This window comes from Pelobates fuscus, chromosome 8 (assembly GCF_036172605.1).
Source record: "Pelobates fuscus isolate aPelFus1 chromosome 8, aPelFus1.pri, whole genome shotgun sequence".
In the NCBI taxonomy this organism is placed as follows: Eukaryota; Metazoa; Chordata; class Amphibia; order Anura; family Pelobatidae; genus Pelobates; species Pelobates fuscus.
The window spans coordinates 58,977,870-58,995,119 of NC_086324.1; the positions used below are offsets into that span (position 1 = coordinate 58,977,870).

Here is a 17,250-nt window from a genome sequence, read left to right on the forward strand (position 1 = left end):
AAAAGCATGGGGGTCAATTGGCCTATTATCACCTTCTTGCTCTCCCCACTGGCTGGGACATGATGAGTAGGCAAAGTTACATCTCACAATCTCCTCTAACAACTTATTCTACTAACCCAGGCTAGTTTCTCACTCTTCCAAGACCAATGTCAATACCAGTCTCATATCATGGGGTTAAACTATTATCCTGAAACATGGCTCAATGGCCTCAATACCTCCATCAAATGTAAGCTAATCCTGCCCCAACTCCATCAACACACCCTGCAGGTGGTATTTCCCCAAGAAACCCACTGGAAAGAAAACTTCCACCTCTACATTTAAGACAAGATGGATAGACACATGCATTTCGGCCCCATATCATTCAGACTCACGCTTTATTACTTAATAAATCAACTGCCCCAGTCATACACAAACAAGATTTAAATCTAGAGGGGAGGTTTATCATTTTAGATGCTACTGTAGACAATGCCTGCTATACCCTGGCTATTTCAATGCTCCAATTTCTTGACTTCATGTATACTTCAGAAATCAAAACATCTTTAGCTTAATTAAGAAGTTTTGGTTTATAGATCATGCCACTGCAGTCTCATTGCTCAGTTCACTACCATTTAGGAGTTAAATAACTTTTGTTTCTCTTTATGCATTCCTAGCCACACCTTCCCTGGATGTGGCTGACACAGCCTGCACGAAAACAATGGCTTAAAGGACCACTATAGTGCCAGGAAAACAAACTAATTTTCCTGGCACTATAGTGCCCTGAGGGTGCCCCCACCCTCAGGGTCCCACTCTCGCTGCGCTGAGGTTAATCCCTTACCTTTTTTCCAGCGCCAGGCTCCCTCGGCGCTGGGACTCTTCTGCCTCTTCTGATGTCATCGGCTGAAAGCGCATGCGCGGCAAGAACCGCGCACACATTCAGCCAGTCCATAGGAAAGCATTCTCAATGCTTTCCTTTGGACGCTAGCATCTTCTCACTGTGAAAATCACAGTGAGAAGCGCAGAAGCGCCTCTAGCGGCTGTCAATGAGACAGCCACTAGAGGCTGGATTAACCCATATGTAAACATAGCAGTTTCTCTGAAACTGCTATGTTTACAGCAGAAAGTGTTAATCCTAGATGGACCTGGCACCCAGACTACTTCATTGTGCTGAAGTTGTCTTGGTGCCTATAATGGTCCTTTAATTTTAAATAAGATGCTAACTTACTTTAGAATTTTGATCTCCTGCTCTGTAAATTAAAATGTAATCACACACAGGAGGCTATTAACAGAACAGGAGATAAAAAGTTCTAGATTAAACAGACTGCACAAGACAGGAACTTAAAATATCTAGGTAAAGTTTTAGTAAAGTTTAGGAAAACTGTGCAAGTCACAGGGAAGCCTGGCTAGGGCTATATAAACAACTAGATTTGGTCATTTTATAGCATTCAGTTTAAATACATTTTTAAATATTTAGGAATTCAGTTAACAAATTACTATATACAGCCAATTACTCTCTGTTATTTAGCACTCTTAGAAGGGACCTGGAGTCCTGGGGCGAGAGACCAATCTTGTGAATTGGCAGAATCCATTGTATAAAAATTTATATTATCCAGAGGTTATTTCTCTTCTAGGATCTCCTGGTCATTGTTATTAGAAGAGATTTAGAGGGCAACAAACCACATCTCCTTTCATTAAATATGCTATACAGACCAAAAATTGGGGGGAGGATTAGGTTTACTCAACCTTTTAATGTATTATTACGCAACACAACTGGCCCAAATTGTGACAGATCTTGAATCAAACTTAATAGATTTTGATCTTCCCACATCCTATATGTGGTTGGACATATCTCAGTGAACACTCCTCCAGACATTTAGGCCCACTATACTCACTTCACTGTCCTTCCCCTCTTACTCTGTTTTCAAGAAATAGGGCTTTTCCTCCAGGTATTCGTCCATGGGATAGTACAAATTTAGAGGAAGACAGATTCCAATGATACATACACTTGTGGAGAGGTTCATCAGTAATTAGCTTCCAAGACTTACAGAATAACCATCCCTTACCTGCGCAGACTTTTTTTTTCTATTATACTCAAAAAATTAATTTCCCCCCTTTCAGAATAGGGGCTTCTAACTTGGACTGTACTCGTTTCGAAGACTTCTGCTTGGCTCACATATTTACAACCATATTTGTTCCTGCTCCACTGTGTAAAGCCCTATGAGCTATATAAATCAATGGGAGTAAGGCCTCGGAGAGGATCTGGATGGAGTTACATGATCAATATCTCAGAGGCAGCTGCCAGGATATCAATTTATGTTACCTCCTAAGAACAGATTTATAAAATACTTTTAGGTTGGGCAAAACACCTTCAGACATTTGCTGGAGATTTTGGGGCAAATGTGGAACATATCTGCACATGTGGTTGTCCTGCCCAGAGGTGACTCCTTTTTGAAGGATGGTGGGGGACCTCCTGGCAACGGTTTTCCAGAGGCCCAATGTGTTATACCCCTGGTTATTTTATTCTTTTCCGTCTATTGGAGAATTTTCCGTTGTAAACTCAAAAGCTGTTCAATAAAATCACCCAGTTGCTAGAAGAGCTGTGGCTATGGGATCTTTTCCCCCACTCTTCGTGTGGTTAGAGCCAAGATTGAAGATAACCATTTAAAGGAACACTATAGTCACCTAAATTACTTTAGCTAAATAAAGCAGTTTTAGTGTATAGATCATTCCCCTGCAATTTCACTGCTCAATTCACTGTCATTTAGGAGTTAAATCACTTTGTTTCTGTTTATGCAGACCTAGCCACACCTCCCCTGGCTATGATTGACAGAGCCTGCATGAAAAAAAAAACTGGTTTCACTTTCAAACAGATGTAATTTACCTTAAATAATTGTATCTCAATCTCTAAATTGAACTTTAATCACATACAGAAGGCTCTTGTAGGGTCTAGCAAGCTATTAACATAGCAGGGGATAAGAAAATCTTAATTAAACAGAACTTGCAATAAAGAAAGCCTAAATAGGGCTCTCTATACAGGAAGTGTTTATGGAAGGCTGTGCAAGTCACATGCAGGGAGGTGTGACTAGGGTTCATAAACAAAGGGATTTAACTCCTAAATGGCAGAGGATTGAGCAGTGAGGCTGCAGGGGCATGTTCTATACACCAAAACTGCTTCATTAAGCTGAAGTTGTTCAGGTGACTATAGTGTCCCTTTAAGGAATCAGTTCACAGCAACCAAACTGAAAACCTAGCAGACTTCTAACATTTTAGGCTAAAAGGTGAAATTCATTAAGAATTAGTGACAATTCACATTTAGAAGAAAACTATTATTGTTTTCACAAAAATGTCAATAAATGTATATATGTACAGATTAAAACATTTATTTACTTTAATGTTGAAAAGACGCTCTCTAGGCACAGTGACCACTTCATGAATTTGAAATGTTTATGGTCCCTCTGTGCAGTGTTAAACTGCTTTTGAATGGTTTAACACTGAATAAGAGTCTTCGGTAGCTCCATTTTCTAGATACCTTATAACAGCGTCTATTTTATTGAGAAATCGGCACTTTAATAAATAGATTAAGAAACATCTCTCCGGCTCTTGATCAAACAGCCTGGTGGGTTCTCTTGCTCTGAAGTCAGCTCTACCAAGCTAACGGAAGTAACGTGTCTGCGACTTCCTACCCCAACTCATAGTGAGCTTGTGCTTGTAAGAAGCACTATAGGGTCCTGAACACAAACATGTATTCCTGACCCTATAGTGTTAAAACCAATATCTAGCCCCCGTGGCTCTTTTGCCTCCCTAAAGATAGTAAAATCTTACGTGTATTCAAGTCTGAAGCTGCTGCCTCTAACTGTGAACTTTCTCTGACCTCTGACATCATCAGAAGTGGTGGCCGGATCCAACCACAATGCTTCCCCATAGGATTGGCTGAGACTGACAAGGAGGCAGATCAGGGGCAGAGCCAGCACAATTCAAATACAGCCCTGGCCAATCAGCATCTCCTCATAGAGATGAATTGAAACAATGAATCTCTATGAGGAAAGTTCAGTGTCTGCATGCAGAGGGAGGAGATACTGAATGTTTGGATGCATTTTAGGCAGCCATGACCCAGGAAGGATCTCTAACAGCCATCTGAGTGGCTGAGTGACCAGTGAAGTTATCACTAGGCTGTAATGTAAACACTGCATTTTCTCTGAAAAGACAGTGTTTACAGCAAAAAAGCCTGAAGGTAATGATTCTACTCGCCAGAACAAATTCAATAAGCTGTAGTTGTTCTGGTGACTATAGTGTCCCTTTAATACTCATTACATCTTGGTATCCCCGGCATCCTTCTCTGCTTCCCTGGCTTCTGCATATACTCTGCTCTCTCCTCACCTTTCACACTCGGTCCACAATCAGACATCCTAGTGTAAAGCCTTGATTGATCTGTGAAAGTCTGTGCTGGGGAAAAAAGGGAGGACTTACAAAAGCTGCAAACAGAAAATCTGCAGCTTTTGCAATCTGATTTTAGATATATTTCCAATGAAAACCTGCATGTTTTTATTGGGGTTATAGTGATTTTTTAATTCATATTTTTCGAGTGAAGTGCTCCTTTAACCCCTTAAGGACACATGACATGTATGACATGTCATGATTCCATTTTATTCCAGAAATTTGGTCCTTAAGGGGTTAAAGGGAAACAGTCACGCTGCAATCTCATTAAAGAGGTGGGGGTTACACTTTCGGTTCACCTGTGCTCCTCCTCTAGTTGATTTGCCCTGCTTGGGGACACTTCCCCAAGTAAGGAAAACCTCCTCCATGATGCTTTGTTGCATGCTTGCTGGTGTCTGAACGGAGTGACATCACGCTACTTTATTCTTATACCCACTAGAAAGCACATACACAGTGGATGGTATGGGTGGAGGGCAGAAGGATATCCTGTAGGAGGTCTCTTCTGCTCTCCCTGGCTCTTAATTGCTCAGCATTCAGTGTCTGTTTAGGAATTGAGAGTGAGATGGGAAGAAGATCAATTTTTAAATAGTTTTCTTTTCTCCAAATCTATACATTTGTTATCAATACTGCTAGCACAATATATACAGATTGAATTTTAAGCTCTTTTAAAAGAGCTAACGTTCATTACATCATGACAGGTTCCCTTTAAGCAATAACATTTTATCTATGTGACTGCAAGGCTTTTAACCTGTACGACATAGTTCTTTTTATCTAAATAGTGCATGACAAACACAATTTAATAATGCATGCACCCAGAAAAAATACACTCAAAAAGAATCAATGAAAGTTTCTTGATTGTGTCGCAATTACCAAACTTCTTCAGAGCCTGGGTGGGAGTGCAAGACGTTAATTGTTTGATTATACCCACCGAAAGCGCAAAAACCCCTAAATGTGACAGTGCAGCTATGGTTTGAGAAGCATATTATAAGATATATTATATATAGATCAGTGTTCTTCTTTTTTTGCTCCAGAGTCAGCTGTGCACTATAAGAAGTCTTAGAAGAATTAGGACAGAATTATGGTAGCTGCTCATTCATTTCACCGCAACAAAAGTTTTGTAGTATATTCTAGATCCCCTCCCAAAATAACCACAATAAGTAACAAAAAAAAAAAAAAAACGGGTCCTGTTTGTCCTTTCATTAGACCTTTAATGTAAATAAAGCTGCATTTGGTATACTTTATTAATTTTGGATTAAGTTATTATAGTATTAGTTCAATTCAACTAGACGGACGGTGTAGGTGGCAAACCATTGCAGGGCAGATGCTTGCAAGGGGAATTTCCCATCATGCTTTGCACATTTTGAGCCTGGCTGATCATCTTGAAAGCTCACCTCCCAATCATTGGCATGTATAGCCATCAGTGAAACATGTTAAACATTTTGCAGTAAGTTACTTTTTTCTGCCTATAGACATTTAAACGATTTGAAGATCATCAACATATTTTTGGAAAATCTCTGGGCTCCAACCTCCTCTCCCCTCTCAAAACACTTATTTTATATACACCATGAATCTCTCACCAAATGTCCTTTGCATGTCATTTCCTAATGCACAAGTATGTAAAAAAAAATCTGCATTTACATCATGTATTTCTGAGCCTGTATTGTATCCGATCACGTTTCCAAGCTAAACAATTTAGTAGGATGTTTGATTCCGTACAAATACACCTGTTACATTGAAATGGGCAAAATTTAACCCATGACAGGAACACAACTGAGAAAAGGATTTTAACCACGCTTCAGTCATCAACGATGGGAGGGGGAGCGAGGTGCAGCTGGAAATTCTCATTCTGGAAAACGCTGCTTGAGGTGGGGCCTCCGTGAGATGGATTGTAGCCCCTAGATTTTTCGGGGCTTTGAGAGCGACAAAGCTCACTCAATAAAGCCAACTGCAAGAGAGAGAGAGGGAAAAAATTGTGATCTTTGTCTAGCGAACAAATGGTCTTTTAAACTGTACATGCAAAAATATATATTTATAGATTCATTTTGATGGAGCACTTTCTTTACAGCTGACGACAAAGAAAAAAAAAAACCCTAAAGACAAAAGAAAAAAAAATCCAAAAACAAACCTTTTTTCGATCCCGCGGATAATCCTTAGCTACAATTAGATGAATATATTTTCTGCACAGCGAGACACAATTGTGTAAAACACAGAGCTTTTTTCCTTATTCACACTTCAGTCTGTAGATTTTTATACCTTTTTATGAAGTATATAAAATGCACAAAGGGAAATGAGCTAAATTTCAAGTTGGCGACCTGTAGGCTTCAATTCACAGGAATAAGAAAGAATGTCACACATTCCTGCAAGCTCTATTCGCTCCCCTCCCATGAAATTAGAGGTTTCCCTTGTCTAATATTAACGGCAAAAAAATAAAAAAAAGAGACCAAGAGAAGATTTCTGAGAACTACTAGCCTCGATGCCTGAGCATCATAGGAAATGTAGTTCACTGTGTCACATTTAACCATCAATCGGCTAGAACTAGCTCATTCAGCTCTCAATATGTATGTGCAGATTTTTTAGCTTGTCTGCGTAGTTATCACACACAAATTGAATTACAATGAGAAAGAAAAAAATAAGTTACTTGCACACTATTCCAAATCCATGTGCATATTTATATATATGGAGGTGTTTAGTTCCATTCCAATGGCCATTGGAATTAAAAACCTCCATTTATTTAAATCTGTACAGGGATTTGGGCTAGTGTACAGGTAAGGTAACATTTTCCTTTGTTTTTTTTATTGTATGTATTGGGGTTGATGTATACTATAGTCATTGCTGCCATCTAGAAGTAGTGGGAGTTTGAGCGCAGGACTTAATTTTGAGTATTTATTAAAAGGTCACTGTTGAAACCGTTAGTTGTAAAGTAGGAGGAGTGTTGTTATGAAGCTGAAGACAAAGGAGGGCCGCATCATCTTCTAATAAGAGGTCCGCGTCATTAAATCGCAGGGTACAGCTGTCTAATCCCTAGCCCATGCTAGCCTCTATGATTCATTGACATCAAAGAAAATCTCAGCTCCACATAGAGAGCATATATTAAGCCATGCTTTTTACTGGATAATAGTAGAAAGTAGGTCCAGGCACTCAAGGTTTCTTCAAAGAGGCAGATTTATTGAGAACTGAATTTGCAACGTTTCGGCCTTCCACAGAGGCCGTTGTCAAGCTTGATTTTTACTAGAGGCAAATGATATATTATCACTATGTGTGTTTCTTATCTTTATATATATATATATAATCTTAAAAGCTACACCAATTCCTACACCCCAGTCTATTTCTCAAGTTCCTACACCATGCTATTGGACTGGTAAAGATAACACTTACAGATCCCTTTCCCAAAAGAACATAAACCCTAAGCTTAAATTGGACTTTTATAATAATATACGGTATTTACTTATCCCCTATATTTAACAAATATGTATGTATGGGGTGTGAAATTAACTGTAGCATTTCACATGTCTTTATCCTGCAACTGGATGTCTCTATCTATTAATCTACGTATTAATTATTATTATTAAAGGAATACTACACACACACCATAACCACTACAGCTGCTCTACAGTACTGTTACTAATGTTTTGGCACCCACCCAGAGTAATCTGCCAAACTGTTTTAGAACCCCTAGTCACCCGTGCCTGGACGAGAAACTGGATGTCTTCACTGAGATAAGCATGGCGATACAATAGATGTAGGTTGCCATATAATAAATGGACATTAAGGCGTGAAAACATATATCACAAGACAACTCTACTTCAACTGCACATGTTATTATATGGAACTGCTATAACATAACAGTCCAGGATAATTTTCATGAGCTGGAACATTTGCCAGCCGTTGTAAATCCTTTTTACAAACAATATGCTTTCTAATTCCTATTCTTGTCGTCAGCCGATATTTCCACTTGAACTGTCCCATGCCCATACCTTACGGAGGAATACTTCTCCTGACAAGATTGTGATTGACTTCTTATACAAGGTTTTATTTGGACTTGTTCCTGCATTTATCAGGCATAGACTCTATGGACTTACTTTTTGGACTTCTGATTATTATTCATCATCTAGATTTCGAACTCTTTTTGTTTTTTTTTATCTTATATGTATTCTCTCTTATGTAGTGTCTGTATATATGCTTGTATAGTTAATAATCAGTTTTTTTTTTCACCTGTGGCGCCGCCTCCCCCTCCACCTTTTTTTTGCTTTGCCTACTCTATAGGGCCTGTGAGGGAGCCCTATTTTTCAGGTGTGCTGCCTTTTATTTATCTCTGTAAAGTCTAGTATATTAGTGCTGATCCTTTGTACATATTTTAAAATTGGCCTGCTAACCTTCAAAGCCTTAAAGAATTAGGGCCCACAGTACCTGAAAGACACACTACATTCCATCCCGTTCACTTCAGTCAGCCAGAAAATCCCTCCTGTCAGTGCCAAGAATAAAAGAGACTCAGGTTCCAGGGCATTCAGCCACGCTGCCCCCACCTTCTGGAACTCTTTACCTGCACAATCAGAGAGGCACCGTCCTTACAGACTTTAAAAAAAAAAAAAGCTAAAGACCCACCTCTTTCATCGGGCATTCAGCCTGCTCAGCTGACCTTCAGAAACTCCTAACTTTTTGTCTTAACGTTTGTAAAATTGTAAAGTGCTTTGAGTCTCACAGGGAGAAAAGCGCTATAAAAATCACAATTTATTATTATTATTATATATAGGGATTATTGACTAAAAAGTGCACTGTCTTGTTTTGAAACTAGGGAAAGCTGGTGGGTCAGTCGAAAACTCGTCTGATCACTCATGCAATAAAGTGCTGGAACTTGTTTGTGCGGAATTTCTTTACCAAACTGTATGATATTTCACTGAAATAAAAAAAATATATGTCTATTTTGCTCCTGCCCCCCCCTCCCCCCCTTAATAATTATGCTTTTAAGTTCACAGTCTTCAAAACATTACAAAGAAGTTCAGCGTTAATGGTTGGATATCACACAATACAGTCTTTATAACAAATAAAGCTTTTGTTTATAAGCTGACAGACTGTTTAGAATATATGGACATATAAGCAGGTTTTAGATCAAGGTAAACCGATAAATATGTGTTACTATACCCTTGAGGTTCCTTTGTAGAGACGGCAAAATTGGTCGAAAGCCTGCAGTTGCTGTGGATCAAGGACGGACTCCGAGATTGCCTGAAAAAGAAAAATGCAATTTTTGTTCACTTAAAACGCACATAAAACGCAATATATTTTTCAGTTAATATATGTTCATGATTATGTGCCTCTATGCTTCAGTTATTGTTGTATTAACTATTTAGTTGCCTATCCTGTAAAATGAAGTTGACTGTTGATCATTGTTGGTCATTAGGCAGTTCTATGTGATGGACCCAGACAACAGATTTCCAGTCTTTATAAAGTTGCTGGGTGCAATGTTTTATTTTTTGCAAATCGTGTCTGTGTTGCTGATTTATACCCCTTTTACACATGGTCTGGATAGAATCTGGGTAGTCCTCCTATCTCCCTGTCACCAGCTGTGAAAATCCAGCGTGTAATTACTTTTTCTGAACTATTTGCACTATCAACCTGAGCGCGGGCTCCACTTAAAACAACATTCAACATTTTCCCTGTTGTCATGGAAACGTATCATTTATTTTCTATCCCTTCTTTCAGTGGTCTCCTATATTGCTCCCTCCTCCTCTATGCTCAGCACATTACCTCCAGACAAAGTCATTGGATCAGTATGTCAAATGCTCAAGGTAACTTCACTCAAAATGATTGTACAGAATTCTCACTTTCAAGAGAAAAACGTCCGCTCATTGACAGTTGGTGATGTTTAATGTCTGAATATGGATCTCGCTCACTAGAAGTACAACTTATCTACTGCCAATCAAGTTCACTTGCTGTGAATCCAACATACAAGGAAATGCTGGTATGAACAGTCGCACCAACATATCAGCTCTCCTATTATTTGTATTAAATACATTGGTTAATGTGTAACACTGAAACATGTCTTGATCTCAATGCAGGTGACTGGGTGCAGATGCCCTGTAATTTAAACCCTTCCATGTAAAACATTGACGTTTTGTAGAAAATGGTTAGACACACTTCTAGTGCCGGTCTTCCTAAAACAATGGCTAAATAAAGTAAAAGTCGGTCAAGTGATGTTGCATCTCATAGGAATGATTGAATTCATAGTTTCCTATCAGAAGCATTGACACTGAAAAAAGGTAAGAAAAAAAACCTAGGACACTATAGAATTAGTAATACAGGTTTATATTCCTAACGCTATAGTGTTCTTTTAAAAGTGAACCTGTAATGTTAAAAAGAAAAGAAAAAAAACACCTTAAATCACCGCATATACATTGAGTGCATCATATATCATAAAGATACATGGTGTATTCAATGTAAACACTGAGATATACTCACCCCACCTCTGTTCAGCGCTGCCATCGTTAGAACTTTGTGAGTGTTACTTTCTTTCTTTGATTCACCTCCAGCCTCTGCTCCTCTTTAATTTGCCCTACCTGGGGTTTTTCTCCCATCCTATACATTTGCTATCATAGGTACTTTGGGGCCCCCTTAAGCACAGTGTACACAATGCATGCACAAAGCATGTTGACACACGCCATATAAACAGAGGACGAATGGGAACAATGCAATGGATTGTACACACACACACACTTGTACGTACACACACACACACTTTGCAATATATTTCACTATATTTATGAGGAGCATATTTTGCATTACTATATGAATAAAGAATAAGTTGTTTGTGTCAGAACATCTGCCAGCATCCTGATTTTTTATTTTTTTTTCCCTTGAAGGGTTTCTGCAACAAGGGCACTTTCTGATGAGACAGAGCAGTAAACAAGACCAGAGAAAGGCTGTTTCAGCAGCTCTGTAATTATCCTGTCTCAGGTGAGCCTCCGGAACAGCTCAGTGAGGTGGAATCATTCGATGCAAAACTGATGGAAGGGGAAAAGGCTTTTGTGTGTGTGTGTGTGTGTTTTATTTATAAATATATATATATATATATATATATATATATATATATATATATAATTTGCATTTGAGAAGACAAGGATTATTGAAAATAATATATGCTAAATATTTTATTTCGGTCAACGGTTTACTTTTTCTCCGATGAGAGTTTTGCCACAAGTATCTAATTTTCTGAATACTGCAATGAAATCGACTATAGCCGATGAAAATGTCCCATTTGCAATTTTAAGACTATAAACGCTTGATCCAAACACTCACTGTGTACGTAATCCACACATAATGGTTATATGTAGTGCTGATCAATCCTGTGGTCAGGGGCCACCACAGTATGAGGATGAGCAACTACTGAATATTTTTCAGTAAGGCATCAATAAAACCCGGACTGCTAGTGCTTCATGAAAGTTTGTTCATAATGATCACAGCGGAGTGCTTTTCAGATGTCCCTGTTTTTGCAAAAGGCTGTCAAATAAGATTAATGGGACAATGTTCAATGGAAAACTACATGTTTGTATAGGCATTGAGACGTATATTCCCAACACTATAGTGTTAAACTAACTATTTAGGTCACTGGCCACCTTAGGTCTCATTGAAAAAGTGATTTTACTCACCTTTTCTCCTACATCGTGCTGGGTTCGCTGCAGCTGAAATGATCAAAATTTATGATCTCAGTCACTCCAATTCCTTCCCATAGGAAAGTTTTGGGAGGCTATTATGCATGAATGGCAAGACGCCACACTATGCCAATCAGCAACTCCTCATAGAGATGCATTGCAAAGCGTGGAGATGCTGAACAACTAGGTAGTGCCTCTAGAGGCCACCTGAGTGACTGCCACTAGAGGTGTTCCTGGACAACAATGTAAACACTGCCTTTTCATTGACTTTCTCTGAAAAGGCAGTGTTTACAGTGAAAAGCCTGCAGGGACAGTTTATAGACACTATAACTTCTACATCAAGCTGCAGTGGCTCTGGTGACTATAGTGACATTTAAGCTATGTGTGCAAAGGCAGGGATATTTTAAAATAATTTGTCATAAGCAATCCTTGCTGCCACTGATAACTGGACTAATCCATGTGTGTCCTAAGCTCAAGTCTTCAAGGGTTCACCACTGCAGGCCCTAAGGATATTCCCATGTGTGCAGTGCTTACATAACAATGGATATACTGGTGATTTTAACATGTGCGTGAGCTGGGAGCTATAACTATTGTCCTGGGTGTTCCTTGTGGGCCACGGATGTCCAGCTTGGTTATAGAGATGCAGTTGAGGTACAATTTCAATAATTGTCTGTCAGTCATTGGGTGAAAGCCAATTATGGAAACGGTAGTGCACTAACAGCTCTATGGTTAAGGTTGACCATCTCCTACTTCAGAATGTAACTTCTCCCTAAAGACACTACGCATGCTTCTGTCTGTTTGCACAGCCTACAATTACAGACGACATGGTAAAGAGCTACAGAACTTACAAGCAGTACATATATATATAAATCTTAACACTGCACATGAAGAAATAGGTGGAGAAGTAAATATGATAGAGATGGTAAAGGTAAAAGCAGATTAGCAGCATATCGAACATACAGCCAGCTGATTATCAAATATGTATCTGCTAGATTTGACTTTGGCATCTTGACTGTCCAATATCTCACCTTCTTGCCAGTTTCCTCTCTGGATGAATGGATTGAAGCACCTCTTACCTGTTACAATATAAAAGATCCAAAATATTTAGGCACATATTAAACACACTCAATACTGGGTCATTACAAATACTCAGCAAAAACAAAAGGTTCTTTAAAAGTTCTTCAATAATCCAGAAACACCAAATTATTTGAATTACATTTGCCTTCAAGGTATTACTTGGTTTGTGTGCTTCCATGTTCCTAAAACCTATCACAGGCTTCCTAAGTTTTCTGAATTTAGATGTATTTCCATCTATGGCCTCTATGAAATTCAAGTCAATTCCATTTGTTCAGCATTTAGTTTGACAGCTTCCATTAAGCCATTTAACAGTTTGGATCGATTTAATTACAGCAGTTAAAGGCTAATCGGTAGTCATAAAATATCAGTTTGCATTTTGAAACCGAAGCCTATATTTTATATTGAAAATATAGCTTTCGACGATTCACTTCCATTTAAAAGGTAAATAGCGTGCGTTAAATGGGCCTATCAGATTTGACAGCAAAAAGCTGAAAATTCTTTTTTTTTTTAAATATTTGCTCACTGGCATCTAGCGGGTCAACATTATCCCCACATTAGTATAAGGGAGATTTTCAAACACCTTTATCACCCCACAAGCCATGACACTGGCCCATTGGGAGGGGTGGACTTTAAATTACAGAACTTGGATTGGACAGTGGGGGGCTATTAAATTAAAAAAGTGTGTGATACATCCTAGTGTCCCTTCATGCTCCCATGGTGGGGACAAGTACAATAATAAACAGAAGTATTTAGTGTCCCCCTCAACTATCCACCCATGGTCTTAGGATGGGGGGCAATAAATACTATATTGGTTTGTACTTGGACTACTTTGATCTCTGCTACCCTTGACCTTGGCTTACTCTCTCACTTTGTAGCTCTTCTATGATTCGGACTTCGACACATTCTTGACTGACTTGAATGCTCTCTACCTGGTCTCGCAGGTGCTACGCTTTCTTATAGTAGATATGTTAAGTCCACTCAGAGGACTTTTTTTTTTTTTTTTAATTCTTTATTTTTGGTGCATTTTGCGTATAACATAGCATGATATACATAGTTGCCATTGCTTTGTAGTCAGAGTGTAACAGTTATACATCAGGTATGGCATTCAATATGTTTGCACATTTTGTGAGATGGTGGACTGTGTGGTTATAACGAGGTGACCTAGTTGTTTGTATAGTACCGCCATGTCCTGTGTGGTTCTATTTGGAGCTCGGTTAAGCTAGTCTATAGTCGCTAGGAATAGTAATGTTGTGTATGTCATGGAGGTGTTGCTCCAATATGTTACAGCGGTGTAAGCTACGTGTCCGTGGAGCAAGTAATAAGTCGTGCTGCTTGGCTATGATAGCGTGGGGATGTTGGTTACCATGTGGGGCTTGTCTAGTGCTACAGTGGTCTAATGTCACATGGTGTCCCTCCGACATCCTTCTAGTGTCTACCCCTTTTCCCTGGGGGGGGGGGGGGGGGGGTGTGTTGCTGTGTGAGCAATCTGTGGGTTCGTTTTATGCCTGACGTGCATATCAAAGGCCTAGGGCCTTAAAGATTTCGTCGCCTCTCTCGTGTGTTTGCGTGAGTATGGTGAACCAGCAAGTGAGTTGCTTCGCTATTAGTTTGCCACAAAAAGTAAAAATAATAAGAAATAAATCATACATATCAACTTTAACAAATAACGGCTTTGGAGGGGCCATTAGTTCCAGCAACAGCTGAATGGTGTCCCTTCTTTCCCTCTTGGGGGATATATGACTGTGAATGTCCCATTCAAGTGGTGGGGTTCGTGTTCCGTCTCAGTTCCTGCGTAGATGTTTCAGATCGGGAGCCTAGTGTTCCGAGTGTGCGGGTTCCGTTGGTGGATAGGCCCAACGTAGTTAGCAGTGCAGGAGCATCCGTCGGGGCTGTGGCCTTATAGGATTGCCCGTCCTTCGTGACCCACAGGGTGTTTGGGGTAGCCCATCTATAGGTTACGTTTTCCGCCTGTAATGTCCTCGTGAGAGGTTGCATGCTCTTACGCCACTGCAGGGTGGCCCTGCTTAAATCTTGAAAAAAGGATATGTGGCCGTTTTCAAAATTGTACGGGGCTTTTCCCTGTAACGCTGCTGTTAGCCCTAGTTTATCGGCTACCGTTTGGCATCTGAGGATTATGTCCCTGGGTGCTGCAGTTGGGGCCCTGGGGGATTTGGCTATTCTATATACCCCATCAAACGTAAAGTACTTAGCTCGTTTTGCAGGCATGAGATTTTCCACCAGCCTCCTCACATATTGCGGCAGGTCCTCCAAGGGGATGGTTTCTGGGACTCCCCTTATCTTTATGTTCTTCCTCCTGCCTCTGTCATCTAGGGTGCTCACTTGTCTGTTGGTGTCAAGTTGGACCTTTTGCAACTGGTGTACCTTGTCGCTCAGTGTCTGGAAGTCCTGTTTCAGGGCTGCAACATCTGTTTCAGTGGCTTGGGTGCGCGCTGTAACAGCTTGTACCTCTGTGGTCAGTTTTGCCAGATCAGCTTCCCACATTTTCTTGAGGTTTGATTGGAGGCTTAAGAGCATCTCCTGTATATCCTGTTTTGTGGCAGTGGACAAGTGTCTAGGTGTGCTGGCTGTGTCCTGGGTGGCCTGGTGTGGGCTCTGGGGTGAGTACTCACTTTCAGACTGTTGTGGTGTGGGGTCTCTCGTGGGAGAGGGTTCCTGTGAGTCTCTTGATGGTGTTGAGGCTGACCACATCTGGCCTATGTCGCGCTGTGTTTTTGCTGTGGTCGCGGGCGTTTTTTGGGATTTTCTCCCCATTTCTCCGTCTGCCTGGTATAGTGGTAGCAGGTCTGACAGGTCCGGGTCTCCCCAGAGAAAGTGTTCCCCAGCCGTTGCGTGCGTCCGGCCGGCCGCGCGGTAGGCCCCAAAGCCTCGTTTGCGGTTTTTCTTGCCCGGCGTCGAAAAGAAAGGCATCGGCCGCTTCCGGACGGTGCCCTGAATGCAGCACCGGTGTCTAGAGGTTTGTGGCTCGCGGGATGCTGGCGATATTCCGCGTTATCGGCTGGTGCACACAGGAGCTGTAGGAAATGGCGACCGCTCCTGTGCGCTGCTTGGCTCCGCCCCCAGAGGACTTTTAATACACCGTCATCTAGCTAACTATTTTACTTTCTATTAGATAGGTTGGTTGACCTCCGTACTGCACGTTGGGGTCCTATGTAACCGTGACTGTATGAACCTTCTGGCTTATTATTGAGATTTTTTATAGCCACGTCTTTGGATTAGTATCTGCACTAATGAATATTTTCTTTGCTGTTACTTATCTCCAGGCCAACTGGTTAGTGATATTATTGCAAAGATGCAACATTTACTGCCTATTAAGCTGCACCAACCCACACCCTATTAATGTAAAATACAGATTCAAAATCATAATGCTTGTGCCATCATCCAAACAAGAATGACCTACATTCTACATGTTTACTTTTTATTTCTCCAACACAAGGATTGATGCTCTGGCCTTCATAAAAATTCTTATAGCAATTGCGATCAAAAATATGGAAGGGTTGTCTACACACACAGCACAAACTACCTACATCATGTCCCATTGTGCTTGGAAGCGGTATTGAAAACTCAATAAAAATGTGGGTGGATTTTGGAAGCATATTCCATAGATAAAATGTGGCAGTAGTAGAACATTGCAGTTTCCCTTCTGTGGTGTATTGTGTGCCAGTGATCCTCAGGAATGTCTCCAATAGCCTGGTTCCAGAGCACGTATCCATGGATAACAAGTTCTTAATTAGGAAATAAAGGCTTCAATCTTTTAAGAACACGCATATCGCCAGTTACATAAAGTAATAGAGAGCTCTACTCCATGTAGTTATACGATAACAATGTAATAAATACAAATTCTGTAAACACAAAGGACATTTAAATAAAGAACCTGAGAGGTTCTGTATTTACTTAAATGCCCTTTGTGTATACATATTTTGTTAAAATAAATATATTTTAATCTACCTCCTCTTAATTTCAGAAGAGAATTAAAAGTTAATACATGCCAGTGATAAATATTAATTGAATGAATTACATATTAGAATTGTTATGACTTCTTGTAGAATCAGCTTGAATTTGTGTGTGAACCAACTTCGCCATTTTTGTTAGAGGACTGAAT

At 40.1% G+C, this 17,250-nt stretch overlaps 1 protein-coding gene across 2 annotated transcripts in view; it reads right to left on the reverse strand.

The window, feature by feature from the left end:
* Positions 1–5,488: 5,488 nt before the first annotated feature.
* Positions 5,489–17,250, reverse strand: part of VPS8 (VPS8 subunit of CORVET complex) — a 166,978-nt gene continuing 155,216 nt past the window's right edge. The window contains exons 45-47 of one of the 2 annotated variants that reach the window (XM_063429889.1): positions 13,082–13,129; positions 9,550–9,630; positions 5,489–6,355 (exon numbers count right to left, since the gene is read on the reverse strand). In XM_063429889.1, coding sequence (XP_063285959.1) covers positions 6,206–6,355; positions 9,550–9,630; positions 13,082–13,129 — 279 coding nt within the window. In that variant the 3' untranslated portion in view covers positions 5,489–6,205. The remainder of the gene's footprint in view (positions 6,356–9,549; positions 9,631–13,081; positions 13,130–17,250) is intronic. The other variant, XM_063429890.1, reaches the window with a different exon arrangement.